General features: G+C 44.3%; 1 protein-coding gene across 2 annotated transcripts in view; it reads left to right on the top strand.

Moving 5' to 3' along the window:
• The window catches only part of LOC144753119 (cytochrome P450 2D15-like), a 691,888-nt gene that overhangs the window by 429,889 nt on the left and 237,786 nt on the right, over positions 1-24,213 (top strand). For both annotated transcript variants that reach the window (XM_078640909.1, XM_078640906.1), the window contains one exon: positions 1,258-1,431. In XM_078640909.1, the coding sequence (XP_078497035.1) occupies positions 1,258-1,431 (174 nt within the window). The remainder of the gene's footprint in view (positions 1-1,257; positions 1,432-24,213) is intronic.

Here is a 24,213-nt window from a genome sequence, read left to right as displayed (position 1 = left end):
CTCTCTTTCCTTGTATCAGTTGCAGGACTTCTAAATCTGACAGGAGCTTCTAATGGTGGGTAAAGGTTAATTTCTTCCATAATGGGGACCGTGGCAAACCAACCCTTTACCTGATAATGGGCCTAGAAAGGGGCTAACTGTGAAAGTAACCTCCTTAGAAAGGTGGGATTAGTGACCAAAAAAAGAAAGCTTGCTAAGCATAAGTTGACACTTTGAGTGACAGAGACAGTATAAAGTCCCTTCATCCAATAGAAAATACCACTACTGAATTGTGAACCAACCTTACTAGGAGCACTGCCTTTTTTTTGGACACCAGGACCTGTATTATATATGGAGCCATGGGAGAGGACCAGTGTGTGTGTCCATTTTCTACATCTACAGGGCACAGTAATATTATAGAAAGTGCAGCAGATGCTGGTGCAGCCCTTTCTGTAACGCAAATTGCGCTGGTGCATATACAATACCGGTGCTATCTTAAGGGGACGTTTCATTTGCAAGCAGTCATATCCTTTAGCTAATGAGGAAAACACAAAGTATTTATGGATGGACATTCTCTTGGCATAAAACACCATTGTGTCTTTCGCCTTAGAACTCATTCAAACAGATGAGAGGCTTAAATCAGTCATATCAAATCAGGTCCAGGAGTACAGCTAAACCCCTTAATGGATGTATTTACATATTGTTCACCTTTCTGACCTCACTTATTCCTAGATGATCAGCCTACATCTGGTGCTTTAATCCTTTCATGTTTTCCCCGAAGACAGCATGTCAAGTGTCCACATTAAGCAAGAAAACTAAAGATAAGTTGAGGGAATTTATCTCAAGGTTGATGCTGTATTTTAACAAGCATTTTTAAAGAATTTACTGAGACATTTATTTCTCATGAATTAGGGGTAAGAGAAAATAGGCATGTCTCTTGTGTCACAGGTATCACCTTCAGACTCTGACATGACTTTCACATTCTTCAGATCATTCCAGTGTTGACTATTTCAAAATAGAAGATGTTCTAAGGCAAGTTAAAGGATTATATGAGGGATTTTTAGACTCCACCTACTTGAACCTTATTTGCATTGCGAAATGTCCATCAATATAGAGAAATTCTCTTTATTTTTATTTTTCTCACCCCTCCTCTCAAAACAGCTGTTGGCTATTTCTTAATAGAACCCCAGTATTTTTTTGTAGGCAGTGAGAATAGTATTATGAAAATTCCATTGAAGTTGCTCCAGCATAAATCTTTCTTCTTATTGTGCCCTTCAGTTGATAAATGTGATCCCTGCCTTGGTCCATGTCCCTGGAGTGGCGTCTGACCTTTTCAAAGCACAAGACGATATCTTTGACTTCCTGAGGGGCATCATCACAGAGCATAAGAAGACCTATGACCCAAACACGAAGAGGGACTTCATTGATGCCTTCTTGGAGGAAGTGGAGAAGGTAAGGGATGTACTCTGACATGTATAGGCATTTTACAAGAGGTAGGGCCTACATTTGTTATATCACTAAAATTTGTACTGTTTTTAAATATAAAAAAGGATGACACAGTACTGATTCAGGCTGGCAAGCACAACCCTCTGTGCACCACCTATTATCCTTTTATCTATTTTTTCAATTCCTTTCTTTGACATGCCATGTTGGGCAATCCATCATCTTGTCGATTAGCCAGCTCACTCAATCCTAGGACTCTTGTGGTCCACTCTGTACCCTGTGAGCTTTTAGACGATTGCGGATACTAGTGTCAGTGACATACCTTCACTGTACACCTATGTGCGAGTATGAACTCCAAGACAATGTTCCTTGCTTCGCATGTACCCAAGATGCATTTGTTGCTATTGCGTATGTTGTTTTGTTATCTTATTCTCATGTTCAGGAACACTTATGCTTGCACACACCTTTAATCAACTTTAAATTATGCAAAGTATCTAGTGTTTTCAAGGATGTTTTATCATCCTCCATTTGAGTAAACATTGTTATCCTTCAGAGTTAAAATCAGTAGCTGAAAGCCAACTAACACCGGATATCATATTAGTAATCAATTATGCTGCCTGGTCTGTTTCAGGTTGTTCTAGGCTTATTCCAAGGTTTAAAAACATTGCAGTTCACAAATATTAGCAAACTGAAATGTTGGGAGCTCCATTGAAGACAATGAAGCAGCATCAGCCTATATAAACTGGTATAGGCCCACTGCTCTCAACATTTCAGTGACCTAATACATAGCCTCTGCCGTTCTCTTTCCCCAATCTCTTGAAAATATATTAATTCGGCAGACTGAAAAGAAAGGCACAGGCCATGCAGGAGGACACATGCAGCTTTCACTCTTTCCTCCTCCTGTAGCTCATTGGTACTAGGGCTTCAGATGGAGGGAGGGGTGAATGATGGTCAGCTCCTGGGTCTCCCTGCCTTGGCTTAACTACAAAAAGCAGTTAAGACAAGCCAGGGAAAACCAGGGCCTAACTTCAGCCCCTTTTCACAGCTCTTGCTGTGAATCTTCAAAAGCTAACAGCTGTGGCTCTGCACGCAGCTGTTAGCTGTAGAATATTCACAGCAACAGCTGTGAACAAAGGCTTGAGAGCCGAAGGGTTATAGTTAGCTCAGGTGATAATAACTGCTACATTTCACTGGTTTCCTATGAGTGAAAAGTTAGCCTAACTGTAACGTGCCTGTAACCTTTGTTTTCTTCAGTGAATTTCTAAGATTTTTAAATTTTATTTCCTAACCATGCTTTCCTGAAACCTTTTGATTTTTCTGTGAATTTATAAGGTTTTCTAAAATTCTATTTCCTATCTATAACATCCATGTAACCTTTGTTTTTTTCAGTGAATATCTATGGCGTCTTAATGTTATTTTCCAACTGTAACCTGTAACCTTTGTGAGTGAGTGTGTGAGTGTCTGGATGGATGTATGAGTCTCTGAGTGGGTGCAGGAGTGTCTGAGTGGATTTGTGAGGGCCTCTATGAGTGTGTCAGTAAATATGTGAGTTACTGCATGAGTGTCTCAATGGGTCTGTGAGTGGGTGCGTGAGTTTTTGAGTGGGTGCTGTAAGTGGGCGTATAAATCTCTGAGTGGGTCTGTGAGTTGGGTGTAAGTCTCTGAGTAGATCTGTGAGTGGGTAAGCGAGAGTATGAGGAATTCTGCAATTGGGTGCATGAGTGGCTGACTGGGTCTGTAAGTGGGTGTGAGAGTGTATTAGTTGTTCTGTGAGTGGGTGCATAAGTGCCTGGGTGGGTTCTTCCTGTTCTCTGCTTGTTTTCAGACTTTTTCTGCTCATTGCTGACTTTTATTTTTCCTCTTTCTCCTCATTGCTGAACTTTCTTTTGCCTCTTTCTGCTCATTTCTGACCTCTATTTTGTCTCTCTCTGCTTGATTCTGATTTCTGTTTTGCCTCTCTCTGCTCATTGCTGACCAATATTTTGCCTTTTTCTGCTTGTTGTTGGCTTTATTTTGCGTCTTTCTCCTCATTTCTGACTTATATGTTGCCTCTTTCCGCTAGTTTCTGACATGTATTTTGTCTCCTGCTTGATTTTGATTTCTAATTTGCCATTTTCATCTAGTGGCTGGCCTATTTTTTGTCTCTTTCTGCTCGCTGCTGACCACTATTATGCCTCTTTCTACTTGTTTCTGACCTCTATTTTACCTCTTTCTAATCATTCCTGATTTCTATTTTGCCTCTTTCTGCTCTTTGCTGGCCTTTATTTTGACTCCTTCTGCTTGTTTCCGACCTCTATTTTGCCTCTTTCTGCTTGTTTCTGACCTCTTATTCCCTATTTCTGCTCATTGCTGACCTTTATTTTTCCTCTTTATGTTTATTTCTGACCTTTATTCTGCCTCTTTCTGCTTGTTTCTGATGTTTATCTTGCCTCTTTCGGCTTGATTCTGACCTTTATTTTGCCTCTTCTTCCTTGATGCTGACCTTTATTCTGCCTGTATCTGCTCATTTCTGACCACTAACCTGCCTCTTTATGCTCACTGGTGAACTTTACTTTGTCTATTTCTGCTTGTTGCTGACCTTCATTCTGTCTCTAGCTGCTCGATTCTGACCTCTATTTTGTCTCTATCTGCTCATTGATCACCTTTACTTTGCCTCTTTCAGCTCATTGATGACCTTTATTCTGCCTCTTTCTGCTTGTTATTGCCCTTTATCCGCATCTTTCTGCTTTTTTCTCACCTGTATCTTGCCTCTTTCTTCTCATTGCAGACCTTTATTCAGCCTCATTCCGCTCATTTCGTATCTGTAATCTGCCTCTTTCTCCTCATTTATGACCTTTATCTTGACTCCTTGTGCTCATGGCTGACCTTTATTCTGCCTCTTTCTGCTCGTTTCTGACCTTAATTCTGCCTTCCGCTCATTTCCCACCCTTTTGCACGTTGCTGACCCTTATTTTACCTATTAATGCTCATTGTTGACCTTTATTTTGCCTCTTGCTGCTCGCTTCTGACCTCTATTTTGCCACTTTCTGTCCATTTTTGACCTCTAGCTTACCTCTTTCTGCTAGTTTCTGTTTTCTATTTTGCCTCTTTCTGCTCATTGCTGGACTCCATTTTGGCTCTTTCTGCTAGTTTCTTATATACTTATCGCGTATCTCTATTTTGCCTCTTTTGACTCAATTTTCATTTCAAATGATCTTTATTCGGAATTTAGTAAATCCATAAAAGTACATACAGAATGAAAATACATTTTAAAAACAGATTAAAACACATATATAATTTTTTTTTTAAAAACAGATTATCCAATGGGGTTTAAGCAGCATGTGTAATGTAAAGTGCAATGTGCATAATATATAAAATACAAAATGCATAGTAGAGGAAGAACATTAATCTATTAGTATACATAATCTCAAAATTCAATTAGTATTCTCCCACAGGATTTACTTAATTCAAAGCACGTCTACAATTAAATCTGTAGTCAATTTATAGTAGAATAATAAAGTGCTCAAAATACATGAGATGGCAAAGTACTATTATCCATTAACCATATTCCATACTTGCCCTCGATCTCACACAAGCTTTTATGAAGCAACTTACAGTATATATGACTTCATCTGTGTGCAACATTTGCAAGAATTTTAATGCATGAATGGAATCTCGAATGTCATATTTACGAAGAATCGGCCTTAAATATTCACAGGTGTACAGTTTGTAGTGGCCACAAAAGAAGAGATAGTGCAATAAACTTTGTTTACCGCCTTGAAAACAAGGACAGTCCAACTCTTCTAATTTTTTGTTATAGCCAATGGGGAAGCTGAGCAAATTAACTATGCTTCCATCCCGAAACCTGAATAAAAGGCTCCGATTCCATCTACCTATAGGGATTGACAAGTATCTTAAAGGATTGTTCAAATTTTCAATACCTGGGTCAATAATACACAAATATCTAGTGACAACTGGTTTAGAGGATTCTGATCTCAATCCTCATTATATAAGTCCAGCAATGCCCGTTTAATACTATTCTTATGAGCGGGTACAATAGAATCAGGGGAGCTAAATAAAGATCCTTGACCCACGCTCAGCAGACTGTTTTTGACTGCATTTAACCAGGGTATATGATGAGATCTATCACTTAACAAACAGTCTGATATTATACTGCGCGTTAAGGATGCTGCTGGATTTAGCCATATTTTAATCCAAAAAAGCGCAGGCCTTGACTTAATAAAATCGACAATATATGGCAGCCTTAGTTCATTGTGACAAATAAATGTAGGTGCACAAGGAACCCCCCCCCAGAACCCTCCTGCAGAATCTATTTTCCTCCAACTGGAGGGCCATGCTGTTACAATAACCCCACACTTCAGCTCCATAAGTCCCAGTTGGCCGGCATTGGGTGCAATAGATGTTGAGGAGGGGGGTAACAACATCAGCCTGTTTTGGTTGACGGAGGGATAAAATTGAATTAATTGACTTGCCAATTTTATTTCTCGCATAGGCAGCGTGTGGGGATGTATGACGTTACAACGCATACTTTTACTCCGCATACCATTACAACGCGGTATTTACAACGAATACCGTTACAACGCATAGCGCTTTGGGGTGCTGGATAGTGGTAAGTATAATTTACTATTCTAACTCCAGTCCCCGTGGACCCTAGGGAAGGTGTTGGATAGTAAATTAAACTTACCTCTTATCCTAGAGCGCCCCCCAGCGCAATGCGTTGTAATGTCATGCGTTGTAATGCCCGCGTTGTAATGGTAGTGCGGAGTAAAAGTTGCGTCGTAACGGGTGTATACCGCGTGTGGCTGCCATGAGCCTGAGTTAGAGAATAACAACCTAGGTAAGGAAAAGTGCTGGTGCATTTTAAGGTGTTGTTACCAGATTTAATGGATGTAATATTATACTTTTTTGGTCCGCAATTCATAATAAAAGATTTTTTAAAATTGGTGTTTAGGCCAAGATCGGACATAAAAGCAACAAACCCAGAGATTAAAATGCGTAAAGCATTCGGTGTACGCCCCATTAATACTGCGTCAACCGCATAAAGTAGGGTAGTAATGGGGGAACCATTTATAATTGGAACGTCCTTAGTGATCTTACTCAAAGTGCTACTCAACCCATTGATATATAAAATAAAAAGCAGTGGGGCGAGTACGCAGCCCTGTCTGACTCCTCTGCTAATAGGGACGTCATTGGATAAAGCACCATCATTATTAATTCGTACTCTCGCTTTTAAGTCCCTATGTAAATAAAAAAGAAAATACACCAGTGAGTCATCCAAACCATAATCAAGCAAAAGTGACCACAACCTAGAACGGTTAACAAAATCAAACGCAGAACTCAAATCCATAAAACCTAAATAAAGAGGGGATTTTTTAACAATGATATATTTAGCCATAATCAGATTTAAGTTTAAACATTGTTCAATGGTGCCTACTTGGCTTCTAAAGCCCAGTTGACTACAATGAAGAACATTGTTGTCCTCCGCCCAATCCCTTATCCGTTTAAAAATTACCCTTCCAAGTACTTTTAACGTGTTATCGATCAGTGAGATCGGGCGGTAACAGGCGGCATCCGACCTGTCACCTTTTTTGAATATAGGTACGATGACACTGTTCGACCAGGATTCGGGAATTGAGCTATCATTCAGGTTATTAAATAAGTTGCATAATAGAGGGGCCCAAAAATTTATTTCTGATTTGATCTGATCAATTGACAGGCCGTCCGGGCCAGGGGCTTTATTGCTAGCGCTATCAATAATAGCATCCTCGACCTCTGATAATAAAAAGGTCAGAGGTTTAGCGTTATTAGATAGAGAGACAGTATCTAAGGGAGTGGCTGATATGGCGTAAATTTGGGAGAAGTGCTCTACCCACGCCTCACTCGTTATATTACTATTAATTGGATTGATGTTAGAACCAAAAGATCTTAAAGACTTGACTTCTCTCCAGAAACCTGTTGTGTCCTTTAGTGTGGCAGTACGCGTGAGAGATTCCCAGTGATTAATCACTAGGGCCTCGGATCTAGTTCGTAAGGCAATTTTATATTTTGATCTTAATTCTCTCACCAGTAGAGCATCCCTTGGGTTGGTATTTAAGGCTGCCCTCAAGTCCCTATTGGCCCGAGAACAAGAGGAATCGAACCAGCGGGGACCATGGGATATATTCTGCCTAACAGGTTTAGAAGATTCTGTTTTAATGGCCCCACATAAATCACCAAAGGCGCCAACCACCTCATTACTAGGACTTGTGTATGACAGGCAAATTTCTACTGTCTCAGGATGTTTTTTTATTACTCTGGATAGAATCTCTTTGTTATCAACTCCCTTCCATACTAGTCTCAATCTATCTGTTGATAAAGCCAGATTTTGAAGCCCAGCCTCTGACTTTGCTGCAACCTTTGAGGTCTGTGGATTGTGTAGATATATTCTAAGCGGATAGTGGTCACTATAAGCGGAACAGATGACTTCTGCTTTTAAAATTATATCGCTTAGAGTTGGGCATGTAAATATGTAATCTATCGTAGAAGCACAGCCCTGACCTATGAAAGTGGGGGTTGTTATATTGTTTGCACTAGTACCTGCAATTTCCATTACATTTACTAGTTCACGGGAAGCTATATGGTTTTTCAGTTCCTCACCGTTTTTACATAGTGGCCTCTTTTGACTCTTTCCTGGCCTCTAGTTTGCCTCTTTCTACTGGTTGCTGACCTTTATTGTCCCTCTTTCAGCTAGTTTTTGTCCTTTATTCTACCTCTTCCTACTCGTTTCTCATCTTTATCTTGTCTCTTTCCACTCGTTGTAGACCTTTAGTCTGTCTCTTTCTGTTAATTTCTGACCATTTTTCTGCCTCTTTCTGCTCTTTTCTCACCTTTATTTTGCCTCTATCTGCTCTTTGCTGGCATTTATTCAAAGTCTTACCGCTCATTTTACCTGGACCACAGAGGAGCTTTAGGGCCCTCAGGGTCCCAGCCAGCAACCCAATCTTGCAGAAACTGGCATTGCTGTTTTAAGGATGGAGCTGCTGGAAAGGCAGCAACCTCCATGCAAGATCAATCAATTCATCTCCTTCCCTGCCCGCATGTCTGTGGAGAGGGAAAATGATTTGAAAAATCTTGAAAGTATATGTGTATAGGTATAGTTGACTACATACTCAACTATATGTGTATATGTGAGAGAAAGTGTACCTATAGTGATGTATTAGTATATGTATTTAGTTTGGGATATATGAAATAAATTGTTTAAAAAAAGTATGGCTCTATGTATAACACTAATTGTGAGAAAGGGTATATGAATGTGTGTCATAAAATATGTGTAAAAACATTTATGTATGTGATACCACATCCAACAGTATGCACATCTTACTTTAAATACAATTAATTACCCGCTGCACAACCCCCCTGTATAGAAATTCTGTGGTCACAGGATCACGTCCATTCCGGTAAGATCTGCACTACGCTTCTCTTTTGCATTTAATCAATCAATCACAGGGCGTTATTTTGACACATAGCTTCAGCCGTTTCAGATGTATATGCCCCTGCACTTTTAAGTACCAGTCCTTTTATTATCCGATACAGCTATTCCGGTTTGAAATATTACCAGATAGACAATGAGATTCCTTACTCGGTTTCTCTGTCCGTGACTATATCACTTCACCCAGGAGCCATTCACTAGATTACATCCCTTGTAACTTTATGTCTTTTATTAGGTTGCTCAAAAGGCTTTCCATTCGCTTTTCAAGTAGCTCTAATTTTTACTCTACCATCCTGTCTTGCTGGCATCCATTTAATATTCCTGGCTTCTCCGCTCTATACTGTGAAATACCAGTTTACTGAGTGGTTACACTACATCTTAGCTTATTAGGCACTCAGACCAGACCTTCTCCAGGTTTTACTACGCTACCACCGCTACATGGCATAGTGTTAAGGTTTCCAGCACAATGTGTTATGAGTTCATGAGACAGTCAGTATGGTTTAATAATGTTGATAATATATTTAGTGCGCACCATCATACCACATGACAGCATGGTGGTTCACGTCACTTGCACCACTCTATTGTTGTTATTGCGCTATCATGAGAAGAGACACACATGGTATTTTCTTCCAGGTTGATCAACAGCTACGTGTTTTGCCTCATACTGTCACACATTTTTCAAATCACTGGCCTGTGTTGTTGTTTTTATTCCCCAATTACAACTAACTTTTATGTTTCTCTACACTGTTTTCTTTTAGGGTTTCCATGACTTAATGGTGTTCTTTTGTTTAAGCACCAATGGTACCAGGAGACACTCTAGTGCATGTTTGCATTGTGGGCTGCCCATGTGCCTATAATAGTATCCTTTCCAGCCCTGAAGAAGTCACGGGATACTTCCCTGTGTGACAAAACACGTGTTGACTGGTTGTGCTTATCGATAACAATGAGTAAAACAATTTGAAAAAACTTTCCAAAGAGACTTTAATGGACTTATTAAGAAGACATTTTGCGATTTCTAGAAATTCTACTATTAAGCTCATTTATCCTAGTTATGTGTGCCCGGGGTCTTGTTTTTCGAATGAAGTGCGGGTTTTTCCACACACACATAGGGGTTATAGGGTACCTCCCCTATCCTGGTTGCACCGTGAAACACATATTCAAAACACACATAACACAAACATAGCAGGCTCCACACTGCCTGGCTGATCACAAACCCTATTGCTCAGATAATTCAGAAATAAAACATATGCATGCCATTCTTCTGCAGAAAAGTTGCATATAGATGAAACTAGGGTTCTATTATATGGTATGTTTAGATGAGCACTATCTGCTTGATATACACCTTTCCTTAAAAAAATAAATGCATATTAGCAACAGTTGATATACTAAAAGGAGGTTCATGTAATTTGATACAGAAATTTTCATGACAACCTTTAATTTTCCACTCACTCTATGAAGAGCTAAAATAGCAAACCAGTGCATGATATATATAAACCAAAATTGACTGTTCAGATTGATGTATCTACAGGGAGAAATTTCTGTTTAGATGAGGGTGATCAAAATCAATAAGCCATATGTGTATTGCAGAAGACGTGTGTTTACTAACACAAGTATACAAACATAATGGTTTGAGTACTATAAGTTGTTGTGTTTGGTGTGGGCCTGATGTATTGTTTGTAAAGTTTACATTGAACTGTGGGTATATAATTGGAATCTTAGGCCTAATAGTAGATAATAAATATAGTGAAGGACTAAAGATTTTAACCTTTGGTTTCTAATAATTAATTTTGAATGTACATAATGGTTCATTGAGGTGTTTATGGAGATATCTATGTGAAGGGTGACTTATATATACACGAGGTGTTAGGTAATAAGACTAAATACAGCATCAAATAAATACATTATTTAAAAATACGTATAATGAACAAGTAATATATAGCACTTTTTAAGATCACTTGTGGGAAAACACTGATTAATGTAACTTTACATCAAATAGTTAAGACTTTTTTCTGAGTTCTGATAGCGAAATAACAGCAAGTGGTTTCTCTTTTTCAATGCAAGCACCCAAATGTGCACAACACTGGCAACATTTCATAGAGATGTTTTTCATCCTTGAACTATTGGGTAAAAAATGTATATTGATGTAAAAAAAAATCATAAAGACTGTGCATGAAAGACTACACTTTATAAAGAGCAGATATTTCACAACAGTAGGAATCACAAACTATTTTCACACTCCATTTCATCACAATGTGTTTTACTAAAATAAAAGCAGAACAGTTCCAACAATTTGTTGAAAAACGAAAAGCTAAAAGTAGTGGTCACCCTTGGGAGGCTGCATGACAACTTATATTTAGAAGATACTCAGAACCATTTGAAAAATATTTCTTTATTTGAATCATTTCTTCATCTTCCATGGCTTAGATTGAAGAAAAATGAGATATGAATTCACCAATGTCTAAGATTATCTTGCTTTGAATCATGTGAATGTAAGACCTGTGTCATTACAGTCTGTCAATCCAGATCCACTTTTCAAATACACTATGTTGCGACCTGAAATAATACCCTGCTGGAAAATTATGGTGGCTGTAATGTATGTTTTGCTTCTTAATCAAATCTGGCCTGTTTTGAAGTTGGAAAATTTAGGTTTAATTCCACTGCCGTCTGCTCTATATCTTTGAAGCATTAAGATGACATATCTACTTCTGTTGCCAACAATTAGAGTTAATAATACTTCTGCTCTACAGTCTGGAAATATATTATTTTGCACACTTTTCTGTAATAATTTTTCAAATGGCACAATTTTGCAATCTGGTATAGATACATACACAAATCACTCTGAGTGGATGCGAGTAGTTGTGGTATATTCACAATTTTCACATTGATGTTGCCATGAGCAGCTTATTCCAAATATTTCATTCATCATTACACACTCACTTTCTAAAATGTCAGACATTTCTTGAAGATATTCTTGTGCATCTTTCAAAGTTTTCAGAGAAAATGTTATGACACCAATACATGTGTCAACACAATCACGTATACTTGTGGTAGCCCAAAAAGAACATTAGGAACTACATTGCAATAACAATTCTCTCCAGATACATTGGATACCCTCAAGTTTCAACTCTCCTGTTTTGGTCAATCATTTTCCTCAATGAGTTTACTGACTTTACCTTTGAAATAGATGGATCATTTTTCATATATTTGGCATTAATCTAGATGAGGAGCAACCAGAATTCTCAATCAATTGTACTCCATGACACATGAGTAGTCTGCAGTCATTTTGCTCCTATCAAAATCTACAAGGTACAGCTCATCATTAACCTAACATGTGACAGCGCAACAAAACACCTTCCTACATTTAGTGGTGCTGCATCTAGACTTAATCCTTGAGATTTATGAATAGTAACTGGTAGGCCAAACAGAGAGGAAACTGTTCCCTATGTACATGCAAAACTTTCGCTAAGACAAAGCTAGCAATATGCCTACCTAATTGTTTTGGTTCAAGTATAATGTCAAATTGTATGAGAATATGCTCAAACTCACTTTTATTAGGATATGTGATAAAGTCTAGCACATTTCACTAAACGTGCCTCAACATTCAAATTCCTACAACAACATGATTCTACATTTTCTGCAGAGGCTTAGATTTTTCTCTAAAGCTGCTGTTCGAGACATTGATTTCTCTAGTCCCTCCATCTTCTTAACCACTGACTGACACAGTGGTAAATTCACAGCTTGATGTCCCATCTTGTCTTTGCATGGAAGGGCAATAATGTCCTCATTCTCTAATTTTAGCATGTTTGTATTAAACTATGCACACTCGTCTAAACTTGGCATTAAACATATAAATTGTTTGTAAAGAACCATTTTTTTTGTGGAAAGTATTCCAATTCTAAAGTCTTTCAAAATAAACCTATACACTACATCTGCAGACTGTCTCATATTCTTAATTGACTCTCCATATTGAAAATTCCGCCAAATATGAACATTTCCAATACTGCCTAATACATTTTGAGTTTGCTTATGGATTAGTTTATTGAACACTGGCTGACCTTTCTCAGGAGTAAGCTGAAGTAGATCCCCAAACACTAAACGCGTTTACCACCAAACAAAATATCATAGTCTGTCCTAAGAACTTCTTGCTTTCTCAGGTGAACAAAGGCAAGCATTAAGTTTGACACCACACTCACCTCTTCTATAATAAGGACCTTGAATGTTTTCAGAACTCTTAATATTCCATGAAAAGCATCACCACTTAACTTATGGCACACCAGTTTGTTAACATGCTTTGCTGATAACATCAGAAGTCGATGAAAAGTTATCCTTTTAGATTGTGAGCAGCAGGTCTGGTGGAAGCTGTTACAACACAAGAAAGGTTGCAACCAGTTTTTTTGTGAACGAATACAGTAATCATGTTTATTAGGAAACCTTTCCCAGTCCCTGCTTGTCCACTAACATACTGAATTGTAGGCTTAAATTTGGTGCATGTACTTTGACAAATATGATGCTGAATTCCATGGTCCTGTTTTGCAGTTATCACCTGGTATATTTATAGTTGCTCTTCATTTAGTTGACCTACCAACTCATCCAAGTCTATAGATTGAATCTTGACCTGGTCCATAACAGTGTGCAGCTCATTCATTGCAAAGTCTGGCTCATTTTCCATAAAGGGCTGCCCAAGTGGATCTTGACTGTGAGATCCTGAACTTTGGCTTCTTTGTGAACTATCCTTTGCAAACCCTTAACTGCTACAGTTTCCTCTTGTTTAATCTCTTCATTCAACATTTTCAAATACATTGGAAATACTGAACATTGAGTCTGGTCTTTAACTGCATTGAAAGCATCTTCATAGCATTCATAATTACCTAGCCATTATTCTTCATGTTACCAAGCTTGAAACTGCTGAAGAAGAGACAAATTAAAGAACTCTCATTTATCAGCACTTTGGCAAAACAGACTTCCTTTATTGTGTCTAACTAAACAAAATGTGCACCCAGTCACAAAGAATTCGCCACTTTCAATGTTGTCTTCACATTATTTGTGTATGTATAGAACGGAACTACTTCATACAGAAAGAGATTTTCTAAATGGATTATTGGATTTGGGTAATAAGTGAACGGCATATTAGTTTTCACAATTCCTAGACTAACAGGATCTGAGTGTGCAAGGTATTTAATCTCATCAAAAGACTTTAATAAAAAAGACTTTAACAATCTGTTATGAGTAGAAGCAAGACCAAAAACAAATCCAGGTGATTTAAACTAGAGGAGCTTAATCTGTCACGCACCTCATAAGAAATAACCTCTCTGTGAGAAAGCATCATTAAACTGAAGGAATACAATTCTATGTTAAAGACTTTTCTACAGGAATTTCTTCCCACACCTCTTTCATCTCTGTCTTTTCAGACTTTGTAATGCAAAAGGTAGCATAGCATGCAACAGTCTGACATTGGGCATATTTACAAGTGCATTGTGCCACAGGAACATCACTTTTAACAACGTTCCTGTGCCACAACGCCCTGCTCCATATTTACAAATTGCTGTTGAGCAATATTTTGTTTCTTAATGCCGCTTTGTAAATATGGGCCCCTTTCACACATGAAAGGGGCGTGCACTGGATGTTGCTGTGAGTGTTTCACTGCAACACCCATTGCTTTTTTGAGGCTGCCCCAGATTCACGAGGAGATGTAAATCTGAGGCAGCGTCAAAACCTAACGCCATGGAAGTGCAGGCATTAGAATGACAAAATGGGGAGAAATAATTATTTCTCCTCGTTTTTGCTTTTTCTATGTATCATCAGCAACAATGGACTTAACATCATCTCCTATTTATTTATTTATTTGTTTATTTGAAAGCGCAACATTCATCCTGACGGATATCACGGCGCTGTCTTGCAGAACACAAGGAAAAGGCTGGGTTTTTAGTTTTTTCCTGAAAGTTACATAGTCCTCAGTAAGACGTAGGTCTTGGGGTAATTCGTTCCAGTGCTTAGTCGCCAGGTATGAGAATGATCAGTCTCCTGCTCTTACTTTCTTTATATGTCTGGGCTTGGCTACTGCTTGGTATTGTGATCTTGAGCACCTTGTGGGGACGTAGAATTCAATTTTATTCTGGAGAATTCTAGGTCCAAGGTGATGCAGTGCCTTATGTGCGTGACTCAGCAGCTTGAATCAGCTGCGACCCTCGACCCTGGTCACAGGCCAGGTCGCTCCCCCACTGCATCAGCACCACCCTCGCTGCCCCCTTGCTGCCTCTACTTTCCCGCCATTTTTTCTCCCGCCTCCCGCTCCCGCTGCTGTCTCCCCTGCGGCCCAGCCCCCGTGCCTGATTGGACCCCCGCTCCCCCTCCCACCTGCTCCTCCCTCCCTCGCCCCTTCTTAAGGGAGGATGCTGCGCACTAAGGGAGCGACCCTCGACCCTGGTCACAGGCCAGGTCGCTCCCCCACCGCGTCAGCACCACCCTTGCTGCCCACTTGCTGCCTCTACTTTCCCGCCGTTTTTTCTCCTGCCTCCCACTCCCGCCGCTGCCTCACCTGCAGCCCCGCCTCCTGCGCCTGATTGGACCCCCGCTCCCCCTCCCACCTGCTCCTCCCTCCCTCGCCCCTTCTTAATGGAGGCCACTGCGCAACAGCGCTGTGGACGTGCGCCACTGGCGCGCCAAAGGCAGGCCCGTCTGCGTCCCTCCGCGCCTGGACCACGCCTAGTGCCAGAACCCCTGGGCCCCGCCGAAGCCAAGCTGTCCGACTGAGCTACGACTCCGCCGCCCTCAACGCACTCAACACCGGACGACCACCCACCTGCTACCAAGCCACCCCGAAGCGCACCCTTGGACCCTTCACCTGCCAAGCCTGCAAATTCACCTGCCTCCGTACCTGCACCCCACCCACCAAACACAGCAACGACAACAACAACCACCTCAAGTGCATCCTGCTCAACACCCGCTCCGTCCACAAACACGCCGTCGAACTCTGGCAACTCCTCGACACAACAGCTCCAGACGTCGCCTTCCTCACGGAAACCTGGATGAGCGCCTCCTCGGCCCCCGACATCGTCATAGCCATCCCGGACGGCGACAAAATCACCCAAAAGGACCGCGTCAACAAAACCGGAGGAGGAGTCGCCATCATCTACAGGAACACCATCAGCGTCACGACCAATGCCGAAGACACACTCACCGCCGCCGAACACCTACACTTCCATATCCACACCGACCCCCAGAACACCCTCAGAGGAACCCTCATCTACCGTCCCCCGGGCCCACAAACACAATTCAGCGAGACCATCGCCGACTTCATCAGCCCACACACCCTAGCCTCTCCAGAGTACATCCTCCTAGGGGACTTGAACTTCCACCTGGAGAAAAACAATGACAGCAACACCACCACCCTGCTCGACAACCTCGCCAACCTCAGACTCAAGCAACTGGTGGACACGCCCACCCACCTCGCCGGCCACACACTCAACTCCATCTTTTCCGCCAGCAACCACGTCTCCTTCAGCCACTCCTCCGGACTACACTGGACTGACCACAGCTGCATCCACTTCACCTTCAAAAAGACCACCTCCCACCACCATACACCACAGATCCCCCGCAGATGCCGGAGCAAAGTCACCACAGACCAACTGAACGCATCGCTGAGCCAGAACCCACCTGCCGACACCCCCGACACCAACGACGCAGCGCACAACCTCGCACAGTGGATCACCAACTGCGCCGACGACCTCGCCCCTCTGAAGAAACCCCCCCAGGCAAGACTAGCAACAGAAAAACCGCATGGTTCACAGACGCCCTCAAAATCGCAAAGAAATCGTGCAGAACCGTCGAAAAAGCCTGGTGTCACAAGCGCACACAAGAAAACATGACACCCCTCAAGAGCGCCACCCACGTTTACCACCAGATGATCCGCACCACCAAAAGGACATCATTCAAAGAACGGCTGGACAACAACGGCCACAACAGCAAGGAACTCTTCAGCATCGTCAAAGAGCTCTCCAATCCCAGCGCCAGCAACAACGACATCTCACCGTCACAAGACCTCTGCAACTCCCTCGCCACATTCTTCCACCGCAAGATCACAGACATACACGACAGCTTCAGACCCCAGACCCCACCCCCAACCACTAAACCAACGACCCTCCAGCCTCAACGCATGGACCCCCATCAGCAATGAAGACACCACCCGCGTCATGAACAGCATCCACTCCGGCTCCCCCTCCGACCCATACCCTCATCATATCTTCAACAAAGTCGACACCATCATCGCACCCACCTCCGGAACGTCATTAACAACTCCCTCACGTCAGCCACATTCCCTGAAAGCTGGAAACACGCAGAAATCAACGCCCTACTAAAGAAACCAACAGCGGACCCCAAAGACCTGAAGAACTTCCGCCCCATCTCTCTCCTCCCCTTCCCGGCTAAAGTCATCGAGAAGACCGTCAACAAACAGCTGACAGCATTCCTCAAAGAAAACAACTCGCTCAACCCATCCCAGTCCAGATTCTGAGTTAATCACAGCACCGAGACCGCCCTCATCGCAGCCACCGATGACATCAGGACCCTGATGGACAACGGAGGGACAGCCGCCCTCATCCTCCTCGACCTCTTGGCAGCCTTTGACACCGTCTGCCACCGCACCCTAATAACCCGCCTCTACAACACCGGGATCCAAGTAAAGGCCCTAGACTGGATCACATCATTCCTCTCCGACAGAACCCAGAGAGTCCGTCTCCCGCCCTTCCGCTCCGAGGCCTCCAAGATCATCTGCGCCGTACCCCAGGGCTCCTCACTCAGCCCTACCCTCTTCAACATCTACAGGATCCCCCTCGCCGCCATCGCACGCAAACACAACATCAACATCATCTCTTACTCCGACAACACCCAACTGATACTCTCCCTCACCAAAGACCCCCTCACCGCCAAAGCCAACTTCCAGGACGGAATGAAAAATTAGCAGAATGGATGAAGCTCAGCCGTCTGAAGCTCAACTCGGACAAGACGGAAGTCCTCATCCTCGGACAATCCCCATCCGGCTGGGACGACTCCTGGTGGCCCACGACGCTGGGCACCGCACCGATACACACGGACCATGCACACAACCTGGGATTCATCCTGGACTCCTCCCTCACGATGGCCAAGCAAGTCAACGCAGTCTCGTCCTCATGTTTCAACACCCTGCGCATGCTACGAAAGATCTTCCGGTGGATCCCCACCGAAACCAGAAAGACGGTCTCCCAGGCCCTCGTCACCAGCCGACTGGACTACGGAAACGCCCTGTACGCAGGAACCACAGCCAAACTTCAGAAACGCCTTCAACGCATACAGAATGCCTCCGCACGACTCATCCTCGACATCCCTCGCCACAGCCACATATCTGCCCACCTGAGAAACCTGCACTGGCTCCCCGTCAGCAAGAGGATCACGTTCAGGCTGCTCACCCACACACACATAGCGCTCCACGACTCGGGCCCCAAATACCTCAACAACCGCCTGCTCTGCTCCACCAGCCTTGCCCTCGCCACCGTCCCTTGGATTCGCAGATCCACCACCGGAGGAAGATCGTTCTCCTACCTGGCAGCCAAGACATGGAACTCCCTCCCCGCACACCTATGACTGACCCAGGACCATCTCACCTTCAGGAAACACCTCAAGACCTGGCTATTCGAGCAGTAGCGGCACCCCCCCTCCCCTCAGCGCCTTGAGACCCTCACGGGTGAGTAGCGCACTTTACAAATTGATTGATTGATTGAATATTGCTCTTTGGCACATAGGTAGCAAGTAGAGCTGTCTCATGCATGCAGATGCTGAACTAAATCTGCTTTTGTTACACACAAGCTTGGCCGTCGCATTTTGCAGCACCTGTAGGCATGAGAAAAGGTAGTCTGCCCATCTCATATACAGTGCATTTCCATAATCTAATCTACTGATGAGCAATGCCTGTAACCGTCCTTCTACATTCTAGTGGGATCCAAGGAAAAAGCCTTCTTAGGCTCTTCAGAATCACAAAACCTCTTCCAAACAGAATCCGCACATGATCCTGCATGGACAGAGTGTTGTCGATAGTAATCCCCAAGTTTTCTGTGCATTGTTTAGGCGCTGGAGCATCTTCCAAAGATTGTGGCCACCGGGTGGCATCCCAGATTAGATTAGCTCCTCCGAAAATCAGGATTTCAGATTTACCTGAGTTTAGCTTAAGGCAATGATCAGACATCGAGGTTGCCATCTCTGAGAGGCAATTGTTTAACTTAACAACTGGTGTCCTCATGCCTTTCTTCAATGGTTATCATCAGCTGTGTGTCATCCGTATAGGAGCAGATACTGAAGCCCCATTTCCTGCTTATCAATGCCAGAGATGACACATAGGCATCAAAAAGCATTGGCCTCAGTGAGGCACAGCACAACCACAGCTGATGTTTTTTGGTTTTGAGGAGAACTGGCCCATTTGTACCATCTGAGTTCTGTTCCTCAGAAAATAACTAAGCCACTGAAGAGCTTTGGCGTGGATTCCCTTTTCATAGAGAGTATGCAGACTGTACCCAGCTCATCCTATCTTTCTGAAGACCCATCCACCATAAATGCCAACTCAACTTCTACCTCTGCGTGACCAGTATCGCCGACTGGATGCAAAACAACTGCCTCAAGCTCAACGCAGACCAGACAGAAGTTCACATCTTTGGGGACAACACCTCCACAGTGGAATGACTCCTGGTGGACTGCTGAACTGGGACCTTCTCCCATGCTTATAGACCATGCACAGAACCTCAGTATCATCCGTAACAGCAAACTCACCATGAAGAACCTAATAATCGCAGACTCCTCTGCCTGCCTCCTCACCCTGCACATGCTACAAAGGATTTTCAAATGCCTCCCAATCTCCACCATATGCACCGTCACTCAAGCCCGTGTCACCATCTGCTTGGACTAACTACAGCAACATACTCTGAGCAATAATTACCACACACCTCCTGAAGAGACTGCAGACTATTCATAACTCAGCTGCCAGGCACATCCACAGCCTTCTAAATTGACCCATATCACCCCTCAACTGAAGAAACTGCACTGGCTGCCTGTCCACAAGAGATGTCAATTCAAGATTGTGACTTATGCCTACAAAGCACTGCACAACCAAGTACCAGCTAATATCAGCCACCTCCTGAGCTTCCACCGACCCTGCAGAACCCTCGTTCCACCTCCCTCTCCCTCTCCCTCGCTCATCCCCCCACATCTGCCATAGAAACATTGAAAGACACTACTTCTCCTACCTCACTTCAAAGTCCTGAAACAACCACCCCTTCCATTACGGAACTCACCCTCCCTCCAGGAATTCAGAAACTGACTCAAGACCTGACTATTCAACTAAGGCTGACCATGTAGCTTGGCTCTCAGTGCCTGGATACCCTTGTGGGTGACTAGCTGCACTTTATAAATCCTGTTGATTTGATGAAAAAGCTTCTAATTAGGGAGCTCAACTTTTGACAAAATACAAACTTCTAACTAAATTGTACATTTTTGGATGATAGACAGACAACATTCGAAAGTGATGGACAGTACTATCACATATGTCTTTGGACAGGCAAGCCAATGAATGAGTTTGTAGTTTTGAAATTATTCTCACTCTTTTATGGATCAAGAGTTTGCAAAATCCTATTTTTTTGTTTCAAAGTTCCTCTATTGAACTTTTTCAGGAATAATCTAAGCTTGGCAATTTATTCTTGCCTTATGTTACATAAGCTGCTGCATTGCCACTCGTACAATGGAGCTAGTGAACTTGCAATAAAATTTGATCCCTGACATCTTCATCTGTATTTCGAGCTACAATTCTATTATTTTGTATGGCTGTACCATTTTTTACCTCATAAGATGAACCATATGTCAACAGGCAACAAAAAGCTATTGCTTTGAAAATAACTTTCTTCATTAAAGCAAGCCTAACTATTTGAAACATCTTTCCACTCACCATTAAGCTAAGGGTGGGCGGAGTTCACGTAGCAGTTCTAGGCAGAACTCTGAGAAGCTGCAAAAAAACTATTGTCCTGCTCTTTCGTGTGACATTGCCGCCATATGACAATGCGAATTGCCTGTTCAGGTAGAAAAATCAAGCAAACTGCACCATTTGGTCGGACATGGGCATGGCCATCTTGTTTTTTTACTCTATTTACGGTGCTGGGGCCCATTTTTTGATCCTTTAATAATCTTTTCAGTCTTTGCTTTATCAAATTTTTTTCCAAGCTTTATTATTTATCCTCTTACCCATTGTCTTTCTAAGTGTGTTTTGGGTGAGTTTTGTACTTTATTTTTTCTCTTAACTTCCTTCCTAAATTAGTTACTTCTCCCTCTCATTCCTTTTTTGATTCTTTCTACATTTTCTCTATTCTGCTCTCCCCAGCATCATTGCTGAAAAGGGTTTCTCATAAAGGCGGCAACAAAGGTCGTCTTCCTTGCGGAAGTCGGCACCTGGAAGGGGTGCAGCTCGGGACCTTCTTTTCTGAGGTGGCAGTGCTGGGTTTTTTGCCCAACACCACCTCCCTCCACCCTGGCAGCGGAGAGCCGACCTGGATCCGGGTATGGACTCCGGGAGCACCAGCAGCGTTGGGCAAGGGTGTGCAGTGTATCACTGCTCTGGGACCCGGCGCACCCATAATCAGCTAGCGCACCGGAGGTCTGACATCCAGGACCTGCTGAACTTGCAAGGGATTGATGTCGCGGGGATTGGTGAGTACCTAATTGCTATTATTATTATTACTTGTGTGTTCTGTGCTACTGCTAATATTGTTTTCCCAAATAGCAAGAATGCTGCTCATTTGCAGGTAAGCTACAGTTTAAAATTCTATATTATGTGATCGTTATTCTAGACAATTGCTCAGCGCTACGTAATCATGCTTGTTTTTGCTTGCTTGGGCTAATTATGAAAGAACTTAAGTAATGCAGACTAGAGACTCATTTGTCCTCTCACTACGATAGTGGTAGTTAGTATTAGTAATTTAGCGGCATGAGCCCTCACACTTCAGTTTTTAGAACCATTTTCATAGCTCGTACATTGACAAGCAACCAAACAATTTGGTGTAGGCATGGGTCCATCTATGCATTTAAAGGCAAGATGCAGACATACAGCCTGATTCATGTACGGGCCGTTTTGCGTGTCCCTAATAGCGATCAATAGCGACTCGCTATTGAGGAAACGCAAAACGGCATTCATGTACTTTTCGGAGAAAAAATAGCGACTCGCATGCGGGCGCTAAAGCCGTTAGCGACCCACAAAAAACGCAGAATAATCGCTATTTCCGGCTACCTGCGATCGGGATTGCGACTCGCAATCCCGATCGCACGAGATTGCGCTCGCAATCCCGATTGCACGGGATTGCGAGTCGCATTCTCGCGGGATCTGGAAAACGGGAAGACGCATTCCGAGCACCGTGATGACATCACAACCAGGAAGCAGCCAAATCCCACCCCCAAACACCACAGTGACGCTATCAGTCGACTGTCCACGACGGAAAGCTGCCACCAACCCGCCGTTTGCGCATCCCGACCCCGCCGAAATAGCGACCGCTATGTCAGACGACCCGCAGCCCGGACCCAGCAACAGCGCTGGCCGAAAGCGCAAATTGAAATTTTCTGAACAGGAGCTGGAGAACCTCATAGAGGGTGTGGTGGCCAACCACGACCAGCTGTTTGGTGCAAACTCACGGAGGGTCCCTGAGCAGGAGAAGAGGAGGATCTGGGTGGGGATTGCCGCAAGCGTGAACTCTGTGGGAGTTGCGGACAGGTCCCTGGAGGAATTAAAAAAGCGGTGGTACGACCTCCGAGGGCGTGCCAAGGAGAGGGTTGCGGAGCGCCTTGGTGAGGCATCAGGCACCGGAGGTGGTGGCCCGACTGTCCCACCCAACACCCCCCTGGAGGACCGGGTAGAGGACACGTTGGAGAGGGAGGCGTGTGTTGGCGTCACCCCTCTGGACTCCTCCCGCCCCACCCAAGACACCCAAGGTAAGTGGCATGCGACTGCGACCCTGTCCCCTATGACCGCCCATGACCAAATAGGCTCACTCATTGGCCCTTAGTCATGCCGTGCATCAGGAAATGCCCTGAAGCATTGTGGGAGACGTAGTATGTCCACAATGTAGTACTACCACAATGCGACCCGATAGGTTCCAAAGTGCGCAAATACACAGCCAACCAGGGAATGACACCCAGCATGCATGTAACATCTGCACGTCTGACAGTCACATGCACCTAATGAGTATCCACTTACCCTCACAGGTGCAGGAGATAGCAGCGACAGTGAGAGGCTGCTGATCGACGAGGAGGCCCAGGAGGAGGAATCCCTACCTGCTACCCAGCCACCAGCCCCTGCGCCAGCGCCAACACCAGCAGCCAGGCCACCCACCTTGCCTGCTGCATCCGCCTCAGGCCCACCGGCTGCCAAGGCCAGGCCACCCACCTTGCCTGCTGCATCCGCCTCAGGCCCACCGGCTGCCAAGGCCAGGCCACCCACCTTGCCTGCTGCATCCGCCTCAGGCCCACCGGCTGCCAAGGCCAGGCCACCCACCACACCTGCCGCACCTGCAACACCAGCTGCTGCAAGACCTGCGGCTCGTCCACCACCATCTGGCCCAGCCACATCCGCTACACAGCGGCCGACCACCAGGAGGGGCAATGGCCACTTCCACGCATGCATGAGTGTGGAGCGGCGCATGCTGCGTTTACACCAGCGCCAGTCGCAGCAGCAAGGAGCCATCCAGCTCCAGCTGCAGAAGATCGGCCGCAATGTGGCGGGAGTGGGCGAGAGGGTGGACCGCATGACGGCGGCCATTGACCGCATGACGACGGCTATGGAACACAACACTGCAGCGCTGGTGAAGCACCGAAGTGTTGCTAGCAGGCGCCACCACCAGTTGCTGAGCCGGCTGTCCACCTACAGCCGCTCCAATTATGCCTCGGCAAATGCCACCACCCTGCTTGCGCGCCGCTCCTTAACCCAGCAGCACCAACTCGTCCAGTGCTGCGAGGATATTACCCGCGTGCTGGAGCATTTGACAACCGCGGTCACCACACTGCACGCACCTGTGATTCCGGCAATTGTGGGGGGTGATGATGCTAGTGAGGGTGCCTCTAGTGTCAGCAGCCACTCTGCCACGCAGGCCCCCCCACCTAGGCGCAGCGCAAGGGCTGCCCCACCTCCAGCTGCCCAGGAAGAGGAAGAGGCTCCCAGGCGCCTGGGAGTTGTGCGCCGGAGGCGCCAATGACATTGTGTCAGGGACACAGGCGCAGGCTGAACTTAAGCCTGCCATGGAGCGTCTCATGCAGTATGCATGAATACTGCT

The sequence above is a fragment of the Lissotriton helveticus genome, chromosome 1_1 (genome assembly GCF_964261635.1).
Source record: "Lissotriton helveticus chromosome 1_1, aLisHel1.1, whole genome shotgun sequence".
Lineage (NCBI taxonomy): Eukaryota > Metazoa > Chordata > Amphibia > Caudata > Salamandridae > Lissotriton > Lissotriton helveticus.
The sequence above is the reverse complement of the archived record's forward strand: the minus strand, read 5'-3'. Positions and strand labels throughout refer to the sequence as shown.